Source organism: Crinia signifera, chromosome 19 (genome assembly GCF_055691185.1).
Source record: "Crinia signifera chromosome 19, ASM5569118v1, whole genome shotgun sequence".
Classification (NCBI taxonomy): Eukaryota; Metazoa; Chordata; class Amphibia; order Anura; family Myobatrachidae; genus Crinia; species Crinia signifera.
The window spans coordinates 2064715-2088206 of NC_139226.1; the positions used below are offsets into that span (position 1 = coordinate 2064715).

Genomic DNA, 23492 nt, shown 5'->3' on the forward strand with positions numbered 1-23492 from the left:
CTCTTGCACTAGTAATGATCCTGATCTCTGGTGCTCTTGCACTAGTAATGATCCTGATCTCTGGTGCTCTTGCACTAGTAATGATCCTGATCTCTTGTGCTCCCGCACTAGTAATGATCCTGATCTCTGGTGCTCTTGCACTAGTAATGATCCTGATCTATGGTGCTCTTGCACTAGTAATGATCCTGATCTCTGGTGCTCTTGCACTAGTAATGATCCTGATCTCTGGTGCTCTTGCACTAGTAATGATCCTGATCTCTGGTGCTCTTGCACTAGTAATGATCCTGATCTCTGGTGCTCTTGCACTAGTAATGATCCTGATCTATGGTGCTCTTGCACTAGTAATGATCCTGATCTCTAGTGCTATTGCACTAGTAATGATCCTGATCTTTGGTGCTCTTGCACTAGTAATAATCCTGATCTCTGGTTCTCTTGCACTAGTAATGATCCTGAACTCTTGTGCTCTTGCACTAGTAATGATCCTGATCTCTTGTGCTCCCGCACTAGTAATGATCCTGATCTCTGGTGCTCTTGCACTAGTAATGATCCTGATCTCTGGTGCTCTTGCACTAGTAATGATCCTGATCTCTGGTGCTCATGCAGTAGTAATGATCCTGAACTCTTGTGCTCTTGCACTAGTAATGATCCTGAACTCTTGTGCTCTTGCACTAGTAATGATCCTGATCTCTGGTGCTCCTGCACTAGTAATGACCCTGATCTCTGGTGCTCTTGCACTAGTAATGACCCTGATCTCTGGTGCTCTTGCACTAGTAATGACCCTGATCTCTAGTGCTCTTGCACTAGTAATGATCCTGATCTCTGGTGCTCTTGCACTAGTAATGACCCTGCTCTCTGGTGCTCTTGCACTAGTAATGATCCTGATCTCTGGTGCTCTTGCACTAGTAATGATCCTGAACTCTTGTGCTCTTGCACTAGTAATGATCCTGATCTCTGGTGCTCCCGCACTAGTAATGACCCTGATCTCTGGTGCTCTTGCACTAGTAATGATCCTGATCTCTGGTGCTCCCGCACTAGTAATGACCCTGATCTCTGGTGCTCTTGCACTTGTAATGACCCTGATCTCTGGTGCTCTTGCACTTGTAATGGCCCTGATCTCCGGTGCTCTTGCACTAGTAATGACCCTGATCTCTGGTGCTCTTGCACTAGTAATGATCCTGATCTCTGGTGCTCCCGCACTAGCAATAATCCTGATCTCTGGTGCTCTTGCACTAGTAATGAGCAATTTGTTACTGGTGATCTTGCTCTAGCAATGATAATGATCTCTGGTGCTCTAACACGAGTAATGATGCCGATCTCTGATGATCTTGCATTAGTAATAATACTGATGTTTGGTGCGCTTGCACTAGTAAAGATCCCGATCTCTGGTGCTCTTGCACTAGTAAACATCCTGATCTATAGTGTTTTTGCACTAGTAATGACCCTGATCTCTGGTGCTCTTGCACTAGTAAAGATCCTGATCTATAGTGTTCTTGCACTAGTAATGACCCTGATCTCTGGTGCTCTTGCACTAGTAAACATCCTGATCTATAGTGTTTTTGCACTAGTAATGACCCTGATCTCTGGTGCTCTTGCACTAGTAATGATCCTGAACTCTTGTGCTCTTGCACTAGTAATGATCCTGAATGCTTGTGCTCTTGCACTAGTAATGACCCTGATCTCTGGTGCTCTTGCACTAGTAATGACCCTGATCTCTGGTGCTCTTGCACTAGTAATGATCCTGAACTCTTGTGCTCTTGCACTAGTAATGATCCTGAACTCTTGTGCTCTTGCACTAGTAATGATCCTGATCTCTGGTGCTCCCATACTAGTAATGATCCTGATCTCTGGTGCTCTTGCACTAGTAATGATCCTGATCTCTGGTGCTCTTGCACTAGTAATGAACATGATCTCTGGTGCTCCCGCACTAGTAATGACCCTGATCTCTGGTGCTCTTCCACTAGTAATGACCCTGATCTCTGGTGCTCCCGCATTAGTAATGACCCTGATCTCTGGTGCTATTGCACTAGTAATGATCCTGAACTGTTGTGCTCTTGCAGTAGTAATGATCCTAAACTCTTGTGCTCTTGCACTAGTAATGATCCTGAACTCTTGTGCTCTTGCACTAGTAATGATCCTGAACTCTTGTGCTCTTGCACTAGTAAGGATCTTGATCTCTGGTGCTCCTGCACTAGTAATGATCCTGATCTCTGGTGCTCCTGCACTAGTAATGATCCTGATCTCTGGTGCTCTTGCACTAGTAATGACCCTGATCTCTGGTGCTCTTGCACTAGTAATGACCCTGATCTCTGGTGCTCTTGCACTAGTAATGACCCTGATCTCTGGTGCTCTTGCACTAGTAATGACCCTGATCTCTGGTGCTCTTGCACTAGTAATGATCCTGATTTCTGGTGCTCTTGCACTAGTAATGACCCTGATCTCTGGTGCTCTTGCACTAGTAATGATCCTGATCTCTGGTGCTCTTGCACTAGTAATGATCCTGAACTCTTGTGCTCTTGCACTAGTAATGATCCTGATCTCTGGTGCTCCAGCACTAGTAATGACCCTGATCTCTGGTGCTCCAGCACTAGTAATGACCCTGATCTCTGGTGCTCTTGCACTAGTAATGACCCTGATCTCTGGTGCTCTTGCACTAGTAATGACCCTGATCTCTGGTGCTCTTGCACTAGTAATGACCCTGATCTCTGGTGCTCTTGCACTAGTAATGATCCTGGTCTCTGGTGCTCTTGCACTAGTAATGACCCTGATCTCTGGTGCTCTTGCACTAGTAATGATCCTGATCTCTGGTGCTCTTGCACTAGTAATAACCCTGATCTCTGGTGCTTTTGCACTAGTAATGATCCTGATCTCTGGTGCTCCCGCACTAGTAATGATCTTGATCTCTGGTGCTCTTGCACTAGTAATGACCCTGATCTCTGGTGCTCTTGCACTAGTAATGATCCCGATCTAGGCTGCTCTTGCACTAGTAATGACCCTGATTTCTGGTGCTCTTGCACTAGTAATGATTGCAAAAGCAAACTGCTTCAATCGATAGAACCATGTGCACTGTGGGTGTGTGCGGCAGATGTAACATGTGCAGAGTTAGATTTGGGTGAGTGTGTTCAAACTGAAATCTATATTGCAAAAAAAAATTGTGTAAAAAGCAGCCAATATTTGCCCTACACAGAAACAATATAACTCACCCAAATGTAACTCTCTGCACGTGTTACATCTGCCCCACATGCAGAGCACATGGTTTTGAATCCACCTGAATCACCCCCTAACTGTCATTATATCACAGCATCTCATCCTCTTCTAGAACCGGGCTCCTTTTTGTCCAGGATAGAGTAGGGATTGTCATGGAAACAGCCCCCACTCCCAATGGTTATAAATAAATGATGGGTTCTTCCATCAACCCCAGGCTCTATAGTAACCTCTTCCCTGCTGGAGGCCTGGCACAGTATAATCACCTGGAGAGTATATAGTGATGTCTTATGGCAGTACCATATACAAAACGCGCAACATACAGAGAAAGCATTGACGCATAGTACGCAGGCACAAGGCCAGTTTACAAAGAAGTCCTGCTACTCTTTCTATTACACCATACCTCCCAACTGTCACGATTACAGTGGGACAGTCCCGATTTTCGGGTCCTGTCCCGCTGTCCCACCCGCGGCAGGCATTGTCCCGCTGCGGGGGGTGGCAGTTGGGAGACCCCCCAATCCAGTAGAATAGACGCTGTGTGTCAGCTCCAGGCTGGATAAGCGATGACTGGTGCCCAGTGTAATAATATGAGGGCGAGTCTGATATGGTGGGTTCTGGGCATATTTGCTCGGCTGTGAATAGATGTGCATCCTTACACATGCATTCTCCCAGCATGCACACTGATTTGCAGGAGCAGGCAGCATAGATGGGGGACAGAGATGAGAAGCAGGCAGTATAGATGGGGGACAGAGATGAGAAGCAGGCAGTATAGATGGGGGACCGAGATGAGAAGCAGGCAGTATAGATGGGGGACAGAGATGAGAAGCAGGCAGTATAGATGACAGAGATGAGAAGCAGGCAGTATAGATGGGGGACCGAGATTAGAAGCAGGCAGTATAGATGGGGGACAGAGATGAGAAGCAGTACACATGGAGGACATTGATGAGGAGTAGGCGGTATACATGGGGGACAGAGATGGAGAGCAGGTGGTATAGATGTGAGACAGAGATGAGGAGCATGCGGTATAGATGGGGACAGAAAGGAGGAGCAGGTGATATATATAGGGGAAAGAGATGAGGAGCAGGTGGTTTGGATGAGGATAGCAATGAGGAGCATGTGGTACACATGGAGGACAGAGATGAGAAACAGGCGGTTCACATGGAGGACAGATGAGGAGCAGGCAGTATAGATGGGGACAGCACTGAGGAACAGGCAATATAGATAGGGGACAGATATGAGGAACAGGTGGTACACATGGAGGACAGCAATGGGCAGCAGGTCATATAGATGGGGTACAGAGATGAGGAGCAGGCGGTTTAGATGGGAGAGAGGAGGAGCAGGCGGTATAGATAGGGGAAAAAGATGAGGAGTAGGTGGTATAGATAGGGGACAGAGATGAGGAGCATGCGGTATAGATGGGGACACGGGTGCGGAGCAGCCGGTACACATGGAGGACAGAGATGAAGAGCTGGCGGTACACATGGAGGACCGAGATGAGGAGCATGCAGCATTGATGGGGATAGAGATGAGGAGCAGGAGGTATAAACAGGGGACAGAGATGAGGAGCAGGTGGTATAGATAGGAGACAGAGATGAGGAGCAGGTGGTATAGATAGGAGACAGAGATGAGGAGCAGAAGGTATAAATAGGAGACAGAGATGAGGAGCAGGAGGTATTAATAAGGGACAAAGATGAGGAGCAGGAGGTATTAATAGGGGACAGAGATGAGGAGCAGGAGGTATAAATAGGGGACAGAGATGAGGAGCAGGTGGTATAGATAGGGGACAGAGATGAGGAGCATTGGATGCTGGGGTGCTCCCTGAGGGGCACGGACAGGCGCTACCACGGGTGCTGAGCCAAGAGCAGCCACTTAATATAGGGGTAGTCAGCCCCAAAATGTCAAATTACAAAAGAAAGGAAGTGGCGCTGATAATGATGAAATAATCAAAAAATAAATTTAATGTTATTTAAAACGACATAGCATGTAGCAATTGTATACACAATTATCCTAAAACATATGCAATGAAAAAGTACATGTGACAGTAAAATAATATTAAAACGATCTAGCTGGACCAGAAGCTGGATATGTGTCAACCCAATGAATACAGTTCGGAAAGGAATTTTGGTTTGAAAAAGCTGCACCTCCACAAGCAGCGAAACGCGTCAGGTTTTACCTGGACCAGGACAAGCTGATTCCCTTTGTGACCCCTCATTCAGGACTCTGTATACCCTGGGCCGCTCATCTCCACCCCAAGAGCCCTTCCACTTTTGCACATTGCAGCAGCCGGGCACCATTTCTGGCATAACGCTAACCAGAACTTCCAGCAGGAATCAAGGTTGGCTTCACACGATTGAGATCATTGACCAACCGGTCTTAAGCCACCAACCCTGAGGACACCTGCCTATGGTCATCACCATTCTATTTGGAGCCTCTAGCGACATTGGAGACATCCACAGCCATCCACCGGCAACCCACCACACCCAAGGGGTTTTGGACCCTCAGAGGTCCCACAGTCGCACCCATTTGAGGACCATTATAACATTTCTGAAATTGATGACAACGGCCACCAGTGGTAACTATCAGCCCACAGGGTTATTTGAACCTCCAATTAACCAAAATTCCTTTCCGAACTGTATTCATTGGGTTGACACATATCCAGCTTCTGGTCCAGCTAGATCGTTTTAATATTATTTTACTGTCACATGTACTTTTTCATTGCATATGTTTTAGGATAATTGTGTATACAATTGCTACATGCTATGTCGTTTTAAATAACATTAAATTTATTTTTTGATTATTTCATCATTATCAGCGCCACTTCCTTTCTTTTGAGAGATGAGGAGCAGGAGGCATAAATAGGAGACAGAGATGAGGAGCAGGAGGTATTAATAGGGGACAGAGATGAGGAGCAGGAGGTATTAATAGGGGACAGGGATGAGGAGCAGGAGGTATAAATATGGGACAGAGATGAGGAGCAGGTGATATAGATAGGGGACAGAGATGAGGAGCCGGTGGTATAGATGGGAGACAGTGATGAGAAGCAGCCGGTTTAGATGGGAGACAGAGAGGAGGAGCAGGAAGTATAGATGTGGACAGCGAGAAATATCAGGCTGTACACATGGAGGACAGCAATGAGCAGCAGACGGTACACATGGGGGACAGATACAGAGCAGGAGGTATAGATGGGGACAGAGATGAGGAGCAGGCGGTACACATGGGGACAGAGATGAGAAGCAGGTGGTATAGATGGGGACAGAGATGATTAGCAGGCAGTATATATAGGGGACAGAGATACAGAGCAGGCGGTATAGATGGGGGACAGAGATACAGAGCAGGGACTATAGATGGGGACAGAGATGAGAATCAGGTGGTATAGATGGGGACAGAGATGAGAATCAGGTGGTATGGATGGGGACAGAGATGAGAAGCAGGTGGTATAGATAGGGGACAGATGAGGAGCAGGCAGTGTATATAGGGGACATAGATTAGGAGCAGGTGGTATATATAGGGGACAGAGATGAGGAGCAGGCGGTACACATGGGGACAGAGATGAGGAGCAGGCGGTACAAATGGGGAACAGAGATGAGGGGCAGGCAGTATAGATAGGGGACAGAGATACAGAGCAGGGGATATAGATGGGGACAGAGATAAGAATCAGGCGGTATAGATGGGGACAGAGATGAGAATCAGGCGGTATAGATGGGGACATAGATGAGTCAGGCGGTATAGATGGGGACAGAGATGAGAAGCAGGCTGTATAGATGGGGACAGAGATACAGAGCAGGTGGTATAGATGGGGACAGAGATGAGAAGCAGGTGGTATAGATGGGAACAGAGATGAGGAGAAGGCAGTACACATGGGGGACAGAGATGAGAAGCAGGCGGTATAGATAGGGGACAGATGTGGAGCAGGCAGTGTATATAGGGGACAGAGATGAGGAGCAGGCAGTGTATATAGGGGACATAGATTAGGAGCAGGTGGTATATATAGGGGACAGAGATGAGGAGCAGGCGGTACACATGGGGACAGAGATGAGGAGCAGGCGGTACACATGGGGACAAAGATGAGGAGCAGGCGGTACAAATGGGGAACAGAGATGAGGGGCAGGCAGTATAGATAGGGGACAGAGATACAGAGCAGGGGATATAGATGGGGACAGAGATAAGAATCAGGCGGTATAGATGGGGACAGAGATGAGAATCAGGCGGTATAGATGGGGACAGAGATGAGAGTCAGGCGGTATAGATGGGGACAGAGATGAGAAGCAGGCGGTATAGATGGGGACAGAGATACAGAGCAGGTGGTATAGATGGGGACAGAGATGAGAAGCAGGTGGTATAGATGGGAACAGAGATGAGGAGCAGGCAGTACACATGGGGGACAGAGATGAGGAGCAGGCGGTTTAGATAGGGGACAGAGATACAGAGCAGGTTCTGTAGATAGGGACACAGATGAGAATTGGACGGTATAGATGGGGAGAGAGATGAGAAGCAGGCGGTATAGATGGGGACAGAGATGAGAATCAGGCGGTATAGATGGGGACAGAGATGAGAATCAGGCGGTATAGATGGGGACAGAGATGAGAATCGGGTGGTATAGATGGAGACAGAGATGAGAATCAGGCAGTATAGATAGGGGACAGAGATACAGAGCAGGCACTATAGATGGGGACAGAGATGAGAATCAGGCGGTATAGATGAGGACAGAGATGAAAATCAGGCGGTATAGATGAGGACAGAGATGAGAATCAGGCGGTATAGATGGGGACAGAGATGAGAATCAGGCGGTATAGATGGGGACAGAGATGAGAATCAGGCGGTATAGATGGGGACAGAGATGAGTATCGGGCGGTATAGATGGGAACAGAGATGAGAAGCAGGCAGTATAGATAGGGACAGAGATACAGAGCAGGCACTATATAGATGGGGACAGAGATGAGAATCAGGCGGTATAGATGGGGAAAGAGATGAGAATCAGGCAGTATAGATAGGGGAAAGAGATGAGAATCAGGCGGTATAGATGGGGACATAGATGAGAGTCAGGCGGTATAGATGGGGACAGAGATCAGAAGCAGGCGGTATAGATGGGGACAGAGATACAGAGCAGGTGGTATAGATGGGGACAGAGATGAGAAGCAGGTGGTATAGATGGGAACAGAGATGAGGAGCAGGCAGTACACATGGGGGACAGAGATGAGAAGCAGGCGGTATAGATAGGGGACAGATGAGGAGCAGGCAGTGTATATAGGGGACAGAGATGAGGAGCATGCAGTGTATATAGGGGACAGAGATGAGGAGCAGGCGGTACACATGGGGACAGAGATGAGGAGCAGGCGGTACAAATTGGGAACAGAGATGAGGGGCAGGCAGTATAGATAGGGGACAGATACAGAGCAGGGGATATAGATGGGGACAGAGATAAGAATCAGGCGGTATAGATGGGGACAGAGATGAGAATCAGGCGGTATAGATGGGGACATAGATGAGTCAGGCGGTATAGATGGGGACAGAGATGAGAAGCAGGCGGTATAGATGGGGACAGAGATACAGAGCAGGTGGTATAGATGGGGATAGAGATGAGAAGCAGGTGGTATAGATGGGAACAGAGATGAGGAGCAGGCAGTACACATGGGGGACAGAGATGAGGAGCAGGCGGTTTAGATAGGGGACAGAGATACAGAGCAGGTGCTGTAGATAGGGACACAGATGAGAATCGGACGGTATAGATGGGGAGAGAGATGAGAAGCAGGCGGTATAGATGGGGACAGAGATGAGAATCAGGCGGTATAGATGGGGACAGAGATGAGAATCAGGCGGTATAGATGGGGACAGAGATGAGAATCAGGCGGTATAGATGGGGACAGAGATGAGAATCGGGTGGTATAGATGGGGACAGAGATGAGAAGCAGGCGGTATAGATAGGGGACAGAGATACAGAGCAGGCACTATACATGGGGACAGATATGGGAATCAGGTGGTATAGATGGAGACAGAGATGAGAATCAGGCAGTATAGATAGAGGACAGAGATACAGAGCAGGCACTATAGATGGGGACAGAGATGAGAATCAGGCGGTATAGATGAGGACAGAGATGAGAATCAGGCGGTATAGATGAGGACAGAGATGAGAATCAGGCGGTATAGATGGGGACAGAGATGAGAATCGGGTGGTATAGATGGGGACAGAGATGAGAAGCAGGCGGTATAGATAGGGGACAGAGATACAGAGCAGGCACTATACATGGGGACAGAGATGGGAATCAGGTGGTATAGATGGAGACAGAGATGAGAATCAGGCAGTGTAGATAGGGGACAGAGATGAGTATCGGGCGGTATAGATGGGGACAGAGATGAGAATCAGGCGGTATAGATGGGGACAGAGATGAGAATCAGGCGGTATAGATGGGGACAGAGATGAGTATCGGGCGGTATAGATGGGGACAGAGATGAGAAGCAGGCAGTATAGATAGGGACAGAGATACAGAGCAGGCACTATATAGATGGGGACAGAGATGAGAATCAGGCGGTATAGATGGGGAAAGAGATGAGAATCAGGCGGTATAGATAGGGGAAAGAGATGAGAATCAGGCAGTATAGATGGGGACAGAGATGAGAATTAGGTGGTATAGATGGGGACAGAGATACAGAGCAGGTGCTGTAGATGGGGACAGAGATGAGGAGCAGGCGGTATAGGTGGGGACAGAGATGAGAAGCAGGCGGTATAGATGGGGACAGAGATGAGAAGCAGGCGGTATAGATGGGGACAGAGATGAGAAGCAGGCGGTATAGATGGGGAAAGAGATGAGAATCAGGCGGTATAGATAGGGGAAAGAGATGAGAATCAGGCAGTATAGATGGGGACAGATATGAGAATTAGATGGTATAGATGGGGACAGAGATACAGAGCAGGTGCTGTAGATGGGGACAGAGATGAGGAGCAGGCGGTATAGATGGGGACAGATGAGAAGCAGGCGGTATAGATGGGGACAGAGATGAGAAGCAGGCGGTATGATGTATATTCTCTTGTCCCTGTGTTACCCACATTATATGCATGCAGTAATTGTGGATATATGTAACATATGTGTTCTCTCCGCAGCCTACTCCCCACAGCTTGTTCATCAGCATCATTTCACCATCCAGAATCCTCAGCATATTCAACCCCGTCCTGTCCTGCCCGTCACACAGATCAGTGCCCCCCGTCAGCCACTCACCCACCAGCCCCAAGTGTCTCAGTGTCTCTGCTCCCCGCCCATCACATCCCAGGCTCCGCTGGATCCACCATCTACATGTGTAGAGTCCAATGGGCACAGACCAAGCCCAGTTCTTCAGCTGTCCCAGCCATGTGTCAGCCTCTCAGGACAGCAAGGCCCTGTACAACGCAGGCTTATTCCACCAAGCTCACCAGTTATCCTCCATATACCGACCGCTGCCGGCATGGTGAGTGTGGTATTACATTGTATGCTCATGCTTTATTATATGTTAGTGATATAGCACCACCAGGGCCGTCTTACCTCAGGAAAAAGCAATGCACTGGGGCCCTTACCCATTCTCCCCTATTAGGGGTGGGGGGTGCTTTCAGCAGCAGCTTTGATGTCCCACGGGTGGCAGGGGGCGCTCTATCTTCCACTCAGCATGTAGGACCTGGAGCAGTAACTTCTGCTAATTACTCCTTTACTGCACAGGTGGTGGGAGGGAGAACACTAACGTGTGGAAGGGGGCACTGAGCTGAATGAAGGGGCCCTTGTAAATGACTGCCAGGGAGGTAGGGGGTGTTTTATACACAGGGGAGGGTTGGATAATGGAGTGGGCTTAATATTCGTCATTTTCCAGTGGAAGGGCAGCTTGTTTGACTGTAGATATCGCCATTATGTGGAAATAGATTTCTTAGCCTTCAATAGTATAAAAACCTAAAGTCCCAACTTTCAGGAGGTGCTGAGGACTTCGCTGTAGGTTGATAAATGCGCCCCTATGTCAGAGAGAACCTGAGAAATATGACTGGGAATTGCAATTAACAGGTCGGATGTGGACTGCTGATTTTAAAAATTCTGGTATCTCTGGAAAAAGGGGATCCTCAGCTATCATCATAGGGCCCTTATATACCTGGGGTCCCTGGGCAAGTGCCCATTAAGCCCATACGAAAAGACGTCCCTGAGCACTACATGGTCCAATAGCGCTCTGCATAATGTGTAATACAGGATTATATCGCTATTCTGACCACCACAATACCGACAGCGGCAACTTAACGTGAAATGCCAGATGGTTCCCAGTAAGTATTATAACCTTCCCCCAAGCCTACCCCTAACCCACCCCTCCCGCTGCCTACCCTAACTTCACCCCTACCCCCCCCACACAGCCTACGACTAACCCACCCCTCCCTCTGCCTACCCCAACTGCACCCCTACGCGCCCCCACAGTCTACTCCTAACCCACCCCTCCCGCTGCCTACAATAACTGCACCCCTACCCCCCCCCCCCCCCGCAGCCTACTTCTAACCCACCCCTTCTGCTGCCTACCCTAAGTGCACCCCTACCCCCCCACAGCCTACTCCTAACCCACCCCACCCGCTGCCTACCCTAACTGCACCCCTACCCCCCCACAGCCTACTCCTAACCCACCCCTCCCGCTGCCTACCCTAACTTCACCCCTACCCCCCCCCCACAGCCTACGACTAACCCACCCCTCCCGCTGCCTACCCCAACTGCACCCCTACGCGCCCCCACAGTCTACTCCTAACCCACCCCTCCCGCTGCCTACAATAACTGCACCCCTACCCCCCCCCCCCCCGCAGCCTACTCCTAACCCACCCCTTCTGCTGCTTACCCTAAGTGCACCCCTACCCCCCCACAGCCTACTCCTAACCCACCCCACCCGCTGCCTACCCTAACTGCACCCCTACCCCCCCCACAGCCTACTCCTAACCCACCCCTCCCGCTGCCTACCCTAACTGCACCTCTAACCCATTCCCACAGCCTGCTCCTAACCCACCCCTCCTGCTGCCTACCCAAACTGCACCCCTATGCCCCCGCAGTGTATTCCTAAGCCACCCCTCCCGCTGCCTACCCTAACTGCACCCCTACCCCCCCCTGCAGCCTACTCCTAACCCACCCCTCCCGCTGCCTACCCTAACTGCACCCCTACCCCCCCTGCAGCCTACTCCTAACCCACCCCTCCCGCTGCCTACCCTAACTGCACCCCTACAGCCTACTCCTAACCCATCCCCTCCCGCTGCCTACTCTAACTGCACCCCTACGCCCCCCACAGCCTACACCTAACCCACCCCTCCTGCTGCCTACCCTAACTGCACCCCTCCCCCACAGCCTACTCCTAACAGACCCCTACCACCCACACACTAATGCTAACCCAAGCCTCCCGCTGCCTACACTAACTGCAAAACTACCCCCCACAGCCTACCCCTAACCCAATCCTACCCCCACACCCTACTGCCAACCCATCGCTCCCACTGCATACACCCCTTCTTCTGCCTACCATAGTTGCACCCCCCCCCCCACGCACATCCTACCCCTAACCCACCCCTACTACTTCCTACCATAACTGCACCCCTACCCCCCCCCCCCTTACAGCCCACCCCTAACCCACCCCTTCTGCTGTCTATCATTTCATGGGAGTGTCCGGAAAACAGGACGGTTTTGCACCAGGCAGAGGTGGTTTCCCACCAAGCATATTATATGCCACTCGCCAGCTCTAGAGATGCCCGCAGTGCCCCCTTGCAGGGCTGCGAGATGACACCATAACCTTGTAATTACACAAATTACATCCGCCCATATGACCAGATCTCGTTGGTGCATTGCCACTGCCATTATTGCAGGATCATTAGGGTGTGGGTATAAAATGGGCATTTTCATACAGCGGTAACATGACTGGCAGAGGGCACCATGTCCTGGGAATGTCAACTCTCTGGTAACCGACGCACTGATGACGCAATGTTCTAGGTATAGGAGAGCTGTGTCTTTATCGTGTTTTGCATTCTTCCCGCAGGACAGCGTCCATAAACATTGTGCACCCCCCCAACGTATCCCGTCAGCTAGTCCTCTGATCCATATCCAGCCACAGCCTCCACCGCTAGCCCAGGCCACCGTCTCCATCACAGCAACCCCGGATCTGCATAAACCAATGACACACGGTGAGCATGCGTGTACTGAGAGTAACATGTTTCATGTATGTGGACTTGGCATGTTACGGGCTGACTGATGCGTCCATGTTGGTTGGTGTGTGTTATTATATAGTGGCTTAGGATGCAGGGGAGAGAAGCGAGGGGCCACTGTACACTAACTGGGGTCCACTTGCTCAGGTGTCCATAATGCATACCTCCCAACATGCCCCTCTCCAGGAGGACACAGTGCTCTGTTCCTGGGCTTCCCTGGTAATGTAGTATTGCCAGCACCTGTGGTGACACCTTTCTTATCAGTTACCTAGCTCCCCACAGGTGCTGGTAATCCTACATTATCCATACCTCCCAGCATGCTTCTCTCCAGGAGGACACAATGCTTTGTTCCTGGACTTCCCTGGTAATGTATGATTGCCAGCACCTGTGGTGACACCTTTCTTATCAGTTACCTAGCTCCTCACAGGTGCTGGCAATCCTACATTATCCATACCTCCCAGCATGCCCCTCTCCAGGAGGACACAATGCTCTGTTCCTGGACTTCCCTGGTAATGTAGGATTGCCAGCACCTGTGGTGACACCTTTCTTATCAGTTACCTAGCTCCCCACAGGTGCTGGCAATCATACATTATCCATACCTCCCAGCATGCCCCTCTCCAGGAGGACACAGTGCTCTGTTCCTGGGCTTCCCTGGTAATGTAGTATTGCCAGCACCTGTGGTGACACCTTTCTTATCAGTTACCTAGCTCCCCACAGGTGCTGGCAATCCTACATTATCCATACCTCCCAGCATGCCCCTCTCCAGGAGGACACAATGCTCTGTTCCTGGGCTTCCCTGGTAATGTATTATTGCAGCACCTGTGTTGACACCTTTCTTATCAGTTACCTAGCTCCCCACAGGTGCTGGCAATCCTACATTATCCATACCTCCCAGCATGCCCCTCTCCAGGAGGACACAATGCTCTGTTCCTGCACTTCCCTCTTAATGTATGATTGCCAGCACCTGTGGTAAAACACCTTTCTTTTCAATTAACCAGTCCCCCACAGTTGATGGCAATCCTTAATTAAGAGGGTCATGTTGGGAGGTATGACAATGACAGCCACCTGGCTTACAGGTGCCCGGTGAGTTGGCCTTCCGCTAACTGAGATCACTTACAGGGCACACTGGTGGTGTAATGGGATGAGAGAAATGGATAAATGATTCCCTGAGTATCACACTCACCACATTGCCCTATAGCCTTACTCAGCAGTTATATGGAGAAAGCACAACGCTCCTACACAGAGCGCAGTATCATTCCCACACAGGGCGCCCAGGAAACTCTCTGCATGGACAACTGGAGACAACCCACAGTGAGTGCTTCCGAGAGGCGCTGAACATGGTGGGAAGAGTGAGGCCTAGGACCGAGGGCAGCATAGCTGGGCAGGGCAGCTCCTGGGCATGGGGACGCTGGCAGACAATGGACTGAAAGACGCATGGGATATAGGTTGAATGGTCTTGCCATGGGTGGGAGCCATGAGTGGTCACAGTGAGAGCTCTTTGCCTACGGTATCCTCTCCTTGCCACCTCTGTTGTTAGGGCACATTCAGGTATCTTCTATCTGATCTTCATTTAGTTGCTTCTGCTGCCAAAGGGTGCGAGCTAGACATTGGTTGGTTATGGAAGGTCTTGGTTGGGTGATCCCAGCATGTCCTGATTGATACAAAGCAAATCCACAACACTTATTGCTGCAAGTCCACCCAGTGTGTCCACAGCATCTGTATTACAGCCCTGGTAGATTATAGGGTAGCCCAAGACTGGCATGTGTCATTGGATCGTCATAATGCCTTCATTAAATGTCCCTGGTAACTGGCAGCCTGTCGGATCAGAGCTGAACACGATGAATTGTACAGTAATTGCTTTGGTGGCTTACTCCTCTGGCTGGTCATCTGGTGTCCACTACCTGACTCACCAAGCAAAAGGTAGTCTGCCACCAGGATCTACAGGGCCTTGCAGCCCTAAAGCACTGTACGGGTGTGTCCTCTATGCTGGAGGTCAGGATAAATAACAGTCCTGACAAGTTATAGGTGTTGTCTGCCCCAGATCTAAGGACATTTCTTCTGCACTTCCTCAAAAATACGATATGCCACACTACCCAATACTATTGTTGTACATGCTTGGCATAGAATGCCTCCCCACAGCTCTTCCCCATCATACTCGCCATAGAACGCTTCCCCACAAGACTTCCCCATCATACTCACCATAGAACGCTTCCCCACAGGACTTCCCCATCATACTCACCATAGAACGCTTCCCCACAGGACTTCCCCATCATACTCACCATAGAACGCTTCCCCACAGGACTTCCCCATCATACTCACCATAGAACGCTTCCCCACAGGACTTCCACATCATACTCACCATAGAACACCTTCCCACAGCTCTTTCCCCATCTTACTGGCCATGGAACGCCTCCCCACAGCTCTTCCTCATCATACTCGCCATAGAACACCTTCCCACAGGACTTCCCCATCATACTCGCCATAAAACGCCTCCCCACAGCTCTTCTCAGTCATACTCACCATAGAACACCTTCCCGCAGCTCTTCCCCATCATACTCGCCATAAAACGCCTCCCCACAGCTCTTCCCCATCATACTAGAATAGAACACCTTCCCGCAGCTCTTCCCATCATACTCACCATAGAACACCTTCCCACAGCTCTTCCCCATCATACTCACCATAGAACACCTTCCCGCAGCTCTTCCCCATCATACTCGCCATAACACCTTCCTGCAGCTCTTCCCCATCATACTCACCATAGAACACCTTCCCGCAGCTCTTCCCCATCATACTCACCATAGAACGCCTCCCCGCAGCTCTTCCCCATCATACTCGCCATAGAACGCTTCCCCACAAGACTTCCCCATCATACTCACCATAGAACGCTTCCCCACAGGACTTCCCCATCATACTCACCATAGAACGCTTCCCCACAGGACTTCCACATCATACTCACCATAGAACACCTTCCCACAGCTCTTTCCCCATCTTACTGGCCATGGAACGCCTCCCCACAGCTCTTCCTCATCATACTCGCCACAGAACACCTTCCCACAGGACTTCCCCATCATACTCGCCATAAAACGCCTCCCCACAGCTCTTCTCAGTCATACTCACCATAGAACACCTTCCCGCAGCTCTTCCCCATCATACTCGCCATAAAACGCCTCCCCACAGCTCTTCCCAGTCATACTCACCATAGAACACCTTCCCGCAGCTCTTCCCCATCATACTCACCATAGAACGCCTCCCCGCAGCTCTTCCCCATCATACTCACCATAGAACACATTCCCGTAGCTCTTCCCCATCATACTCGCCATAGAATGCCTCCCCGCAGATCTTCCCATCATACTCACCATAGAACACCTCCCCGCAGCTCTTCCCCATCATACTCACCATAGAACACCTCCCCGCAGCTCTTCCTCATCATACTCACCATAGAACGCCTCCCCGCAGCTCTTCCCCATCATACTCACCATAGAACACCTTCCCGCAGCTCTACCCCATCATACTCACCATAGAACGCCTCCCCGCAGCTCTTCCCATCATACTCACCATAGAACACCTTCCCGCAGCTCTTCCCCATCATACTCACCATAGAACACCTTCCTGCAGCTCTTCCCCATCATACTCACCATAGAACACCTTCCTGCAGCTCTTCCCCATCATACTCACCATAGAACACCTTCCTGCAGCTCTACCCCATCATACTCACCATAGAACGCCTCCCCGCAGCTCTACCCCATCATACTCACCATAGAACACCTTCCCGCAGCTCTTCCCCATCATACTCACCATAGAACACCTTCCCACAGCTATTCCCCATCATACTCACCATAGAACACCTCCCCGCAGCTCTTCCCCGTCATACTCACCATAGAACACCTCCCCGCAGCTCTTCCCCGTCATACTCACCATAGAACACCTCCCCGCAGCTCTTCCCCATCATACTCACCATAGAACACCTCCCCGCAGCTCTTCCCCATCATACTCACCATAGAACACCTTCCTGCAGCTCTTCCCCATCATACTCACCATAGAACACCTTCCTGCAGCTCTTCCCCATCATACTCACCATAGAACACCTTCCTGCAGCTCTACCCCATCATACTCACCATAAAACGCCTCCCCGCAGCTCTACCCCATCATACTCACCATAGAACACCTTCCCGCAGCTCTTCCCCATCATACTCACCATAGAACACCTTCCCACAGCTATTCCCCATCATACTCACCATAGAACACCTTCCCGCAGCTCTTCCCCGTCATACTCACCATAGAACACCTCCCCGCAGCTCTTCCCCATCATACTCACCATAGAACACCTCCCCGCAGCTCTTCCCCATCATACTCACCATAGAACACCTTCCTGCAGCTCTTCCCCATCATACTCACCATAGAACACCTTCCTGCAGCTCTTCCCCATCATACTCACCATAGAACACCTTCCTGCAGCTCTACCCCATCATACTCACCATAGAACGCCTCCCCGCAGCTCTACCCCATCATACTCACCATAGAACACCTTCCCGCAGCTCTTCCCCATCATACTCACCATAGAACACCTTCCCACAGCTATTCCCCATCATACTCACCATAGAACACCTTCCCGCAGCTCTTCCCCGTCATACTCACCATAGAACACCTCCCCGCAGCTCTTCCCCATCATACTCACCATAGAACACCTCCCCGCAGCTCTTCCCCATCATACTCACCATAGAATGTCTTCCCGCAGCTCTTCCCCATCATACTCACCATAGAACGCCTCCCTGCAGCTCTTCCTCATCATACTCACCATAGAACACCTTCCTGCAGCTCTTCCCCATCATACTCACCATAGAACACCTCCCTGCAGCTCTTCCTCATCATACTCACCATAGAACGCCCCCCCACAGCTCTTCCCAGTCATACTCACCATAGAACACCTTCCCGCAGCTCTTCCCCGTCATACTCGCCATAGAACACCTTCCTGCAGCTCTTCCCCATCATACTCACCATAGAACACCTTCCTGCAGCTCTTCCCCATCATACTCACCATAGAACGCCTCCCCACAGCTCTTCCCCGTCATACTCGCCATAGAACACCTTCCCGCAGCTCTTCCCCATCATACTCACCATAGAACACCTCCCTGCAGCTCTTCCCCATCATACTCACCATAGAACACCTCCTATTTTACTCTCCCTCTATGGGGGTCGTGGACCCCCGCGAGGGAGCAGTCGGGATTCCGACGTCGGAGTAATGACTGTCTAAATCCCGACTGTCGGGGAGCCGTCCGGCACCCGTCAAAACACTGACAGCCGGGTTGCTGACGGCCGTCGGCTATTGTCCCTCGTGGCTTTGTCGCTCTCGACATGCTGTCTCGGTCTGGACAGTCGGGATAATGACTGTCAGGATCCCGACTGTCGGACCCCTATATCACACCCCCATAGAACGCCTTCCCGCAGCTCTTCCCCATTATACTCGCCATAGAACGCTTCCCCACAGCTCTTCCCCGTCATACTCACCATACTCCCTTAGACACACAGGGACAGCTGGGTATATACACAGTGTGACACTGTAGGAGGTGTATACACAAGCGGACGCCCTCAGACACACAGTGTGACCCTGTATTGGGTGTGTACACAGTGTGACCCTGTATTGGGTGTGTACACAGTGTGACCCTGTATTGGGTGTGTACACAGTGTGACCCTGTATTGGGTGTGTACACAGTGTGACCCTGTATTGGGGGTGTACACAGTGTGACCCTGTAGGGGGTGTGTACACAGTGTGACCCTGTAGGGGGTGTGTACACAGTGTGACCCTGTAGGGGGTGTGTACACAGTGTGACCCTGTAGGGGGGGTGTACACAGTGTGACCCTGTAGGGGGGGTGTACACAGTGTGACCCTGTAGGGGGGGTGTACACAGTGTGACCCTGTAGGGGGGGTGTACACCGTGTGACCCTGTAGGGGGGGTGTACACAGTGTGACCCTGTAGGGGTGGTGTGTACACAGTGTGACCCTGTAGGGGGTGTGTACACATTGTGACCCTGTAGGGCGTGTATACACAGACGGAGGCCCTCAGACACACAGGGACAGCTGGCTATATACACAGTGTGACCCTGTAGGGGGTGTGTACACAGTGTGACCCTGTAGGGGGTGTGTACACAGTGTGACCCTGTAGGGGGTGTGTACACAGTGTGACCCTGTAGGGGGTGTGTACACAGTGTGACCCTGTAGGGGGTGTGTACACAGTGTGACCCTGTAGGGGGTGTGTACACAGTGTGACCCTGTAGGGGGTGTGTACACAGTGTGACCCTGTAGGGGGTGTGTACACAGTGTGACCCTGTAGGGGGTGTGTACACAGTGTGACCCTGTAGGGGGTGTGTACACAGGTGGACGCCCTCAGACACACCGGGACAGCTGGCTATATACACAGTATGACCCTGTAGGGGGTGTATACACAGGCGAACTCCCCTCAGACACACAGGGACAGCTGGCTATATACACAGTGTGACCCTTTAGGGGGTGTGTACACAGTGTGACCCTGTAGGGGGTGTATACACAGGAGGATGCCGGACACCCCTCAGACACACAGGGATAGCTGGCTATATACACAGTGTGACCCTGTAGGGGGTGTATACACAGGCGGACTCCCCTCAGACACACAGGGACAACTGGCTATATACACAGTGTGACCCTTTAGGGGGTGTATACACAGTGTGACCCTGTAGGGGGTGTATACACAGGAGGATGCCGGACACCCCTCAGACACACAGGGATAGCTGGCTATATACACAGTGTGACCCTGTAGGGGGTGTATACACAGGCGGACGCCGGACTCCCCTCAGACACACAGGGATAGCTGGCTATATACACAGTGTGACCCTGTAGGGGGTGTATACACAGGAGGACGCCGGACTTCCCTCAGACACACAGGGATAGCTGGCTATATACACAGTGTGACCCTGTAGGGGGTGTATACACAGGAGGATGCCGGACACCCCTCAGACACACAGGGACAGCTGGCTATATACACAGTGTGACCCTGTAGGGGGTGTATACACAGGCGGACGCCGGACTCCCCTCAGACACACAGGGACAGCTGGCTATATACACAGTGTGACCCTGTAGGGGGTGTATACACAGGCGGACGCGGGACTCCCCTCAGACACACAGGGACAGCTGGCTATATACACAGCGTGACCCTGTAGGGGGTGTATACACAGGAGGACGCCGGACTCCCCTCAGACACACAGGGACAGCTGGCTATATACACAGTGTGACCCTCTAGGGTGTGTATACACAAGCGGACACTGTCAGACACACAGGGACAGCTGGCTATATACACAGTGTGACCCTTTAGGGGGTGTGTACACAGTGTGACCCTGTAGGGGGTGTATACACAGTGTGACCCTGTAGGGGGTGTATACACAGGAGGATGCCGGACTCCCCTCAGACACACAGGGACAGCTGGCTATATACACAGTGTGACCCTGTAGGGGGTGTATACACAGGCGGACGCCGGACTCCCCTCAGACACACAGGGACAGCTGGCTTTCCTGTGCAGCAGCTGCTGCTCTGTCCGTGTTTAGTGTTCTCCCCTCCCTCATGTTTTCCTTTCTCATCCCCCCTCCTCCGCCTGAGATCCAGGATTGGAGTAGGATTGGGGGGATAGGAGCCTATGGGCAGACTCACAAAGGGCAGAGCTTTTCATTCATTGTCTGAGTGCTGAGTGCAGGCAGCATGGAGCGTGGTGGCTGTGTGGGGACAGATTGCTGGGCTGCACACAGGGAGAATTAGCCTCACTCCCTTTCCAGCACTTCCTGCCAGCTGCCCGGAATACACAACAAAGAGGCTGCAGGCAGAGCAGCACTACTCCAGAATAGCATACCTGTGGCACACACGCCTGCAGAACCCATTGCAGAGCACAGGACTGGTGCCCAGCTTCACACCGCAGAGCGCAGGACTGGTGCCCAGCTTCACTCCACAGGGCGCAGGACCGGTGCCCAGCTTCACTCCGCAGAGCGCAGGACCGGTGCCCAGCTTCACTCCGCAGAGCGCAGGACCGGTGCCCAGCTTCACTCCGCAGAGCGCAGGACCGGTGCCCAGCTTCACTCGCAGAGCGCAGGACCGGTGCCCAGCTTCACTCCGCAGAGGCGCAGGACCGGTGCCCAGCTTCACTCCGCAGAGCGCAGGACCGGTGCTCAACAACTTCACTCCGCAGAGCGCAGGACCGGTGCTCAACAATTTCACTCCGCAGAGCGCAGGACCGGTGCTCAACAACTTCACTCCGCAGAGCACAGGACCGGTGCTCAACAACTTCACTCCGCAGAGCGCAGGACCGGTGCTCAACAACTTCACTCCGCAGAGCGCAGAACCGGTGCTCAACAACTTCACTCTGCAGAGCGCAGGGCCGGTGCCCAACAACTTCACTTCGCAGAGCGCAGGACCGGTACCCAACAACTTCACTCCGCAGAGCGCAGGACCGGTACCCAACAACTTTACTCCGCGGAGCGTAGGACCGGTGCTCAACAACTACACTCTGCAGTGCCCAACTTTACTCCGCAGAGCGCAAGACCAGTGCCCAACTTTACTCCACAGAGAGCAGGACCATTGCCCACAACTTCACACCACAGAGAGCAGGACCGGTGCCCGACTTTATTTTGCAGAGCACAGTACTAGTGCCCAATTCATTCCGCAGAACAGGTGCCCAACTTCGTTCGCAGAGGGCAGGACCAGTGCATAATTACACTCCACAGATTAAGGACTGAACGCAAACAATGTGCAGAGCATAGAAACACTTCGGAACCGCACTACACAGATGACAGGATGGATCCCGAACCCTAGTCTGTAGGGTAAGAGCTGACTTTTAGCCTGACTCAATAGAGTATAAAAGTCCCTCCACAGAGGGCAGGGCTCGCAGCCGGCCTCCACAGAGGGCAGGGCTCGCAGCCGGCCTCCACAGAGGGCAGGGCTCGCAGCCGGCCTCCACAGAGGGCAGGGCTCGCAGCCGGCCTCCACAGAGGGCAGGGCTCGCTGCCGGCCTCCACAGAGGGCAGGGCTCGCAGCCGGCCTCCACAGAGGGCAGGGCTCGCAGCCGGCCTCCACAGAGGGCAGGGCTCGCAGCCGGCCTCCACAGAGGGCAGGGCTCGCAGGCGGCCCTCCACAGAGGGCAGGGTTTGCAGCCGGCCTCCACAGAGGGCGGGGCTCACAGCCGGCCTCCACAGAGGGCGGGGCTCACAGCCGGCCTCCACAGAGGGCGGGGCTCACAGCCGGCCTCCACAGAGGGCGGGGCTCACAGCCGGCCTCCACAGAGGCGGGGGCTCACAGCCGGCCTCCACAGAGGGCAGGGCTCACAGCCGGCCTCCACAGAGGGAGGGGCTCACAGCCGGCCTCCACAGAGGGCAGGGCTCACAGCCGGCCTCCCTCTGCAAGGGACAGGAGGCTTGGTGGACCTCTGCAGTAGAGGACAGGACAATTGGTGACCTCTGCAGTAGAGGACAGGACAATTGGTGACCTCCGCACTAGAGGACAGGACACTTGGGGACCTCCGCAGTAGAGGACAGGACACTTGGGGACCTCCGCAGTAGAGCACAGACACTTGGGGACCTCCGCACTAGAGGACAGGACACTTGGGGAACCTCCGCACTAGAGGACAGGACACTTGGGGACCTCCGCACTAGAGGACAGGACACTTGGGGACCTCCGCACTAGAGGACAGGACACTTGGGACCTCAGCACTAGAGGACAGGACACTTGGGGACCTCCGCACTAGAGGACAGGACACTTGGGGACCTCCGCAGTAGAGGACAGAAGACCCCCAGCTGGTGACACATCTGAATCCAGGAAGATGCTGATCAGTGCTTTGTATCATTAGCTCCATGACAAGTTCCTTGGAACGTGGCAGACTCATCCTACACAGTCCTGGGAGAGACCCTCAGACACAGGTGGGTGATACACACAATGGATTAGTGGGATGGGGGTGGCTGTTTATGTTCCTGCTGGTTATTTGAGGGTCCCGACTGTATTGCAGTGGAGTGCTTGGCGATCCCATGTATATTTAAAGAGTTTGGTAAGTCCCACTGCGGAGCTGTCTCACTGTGCAGCCATGGGGGGGGGGAATATTAGCACCTAGGATCACGTGCAGGA

The 23492-nt window shown here is 52.1% G+C and overlaps 1 protein-coding gene across 1 annotated transcript in view; it reads left to right on the plus strand.

Annotated features, from left to right (window-relative positions):
* PHC2 (polyhomeotic homolog 2) overlaps positions 1-23492 on the plus strand; it is a 118985-nt gene that overhangs the window by 52989 nt on the left and 42504 nt on the right. Inside the window, exons 9-11 of the mRNA XM_083162364.1 lie at positions 10298-10638; positions 13198-13377; positions 21082-21858. Coding sequence (XP_083018490.1) covers positions 10298-10638; positions 13198-13377; positions 21082-21858 — 1298 coding nt within the window. The remainder of the gene's footprint in view (positions 1-10297; positions 10639-13197; positions 13378-21081; positions 21859-23492) is intronic.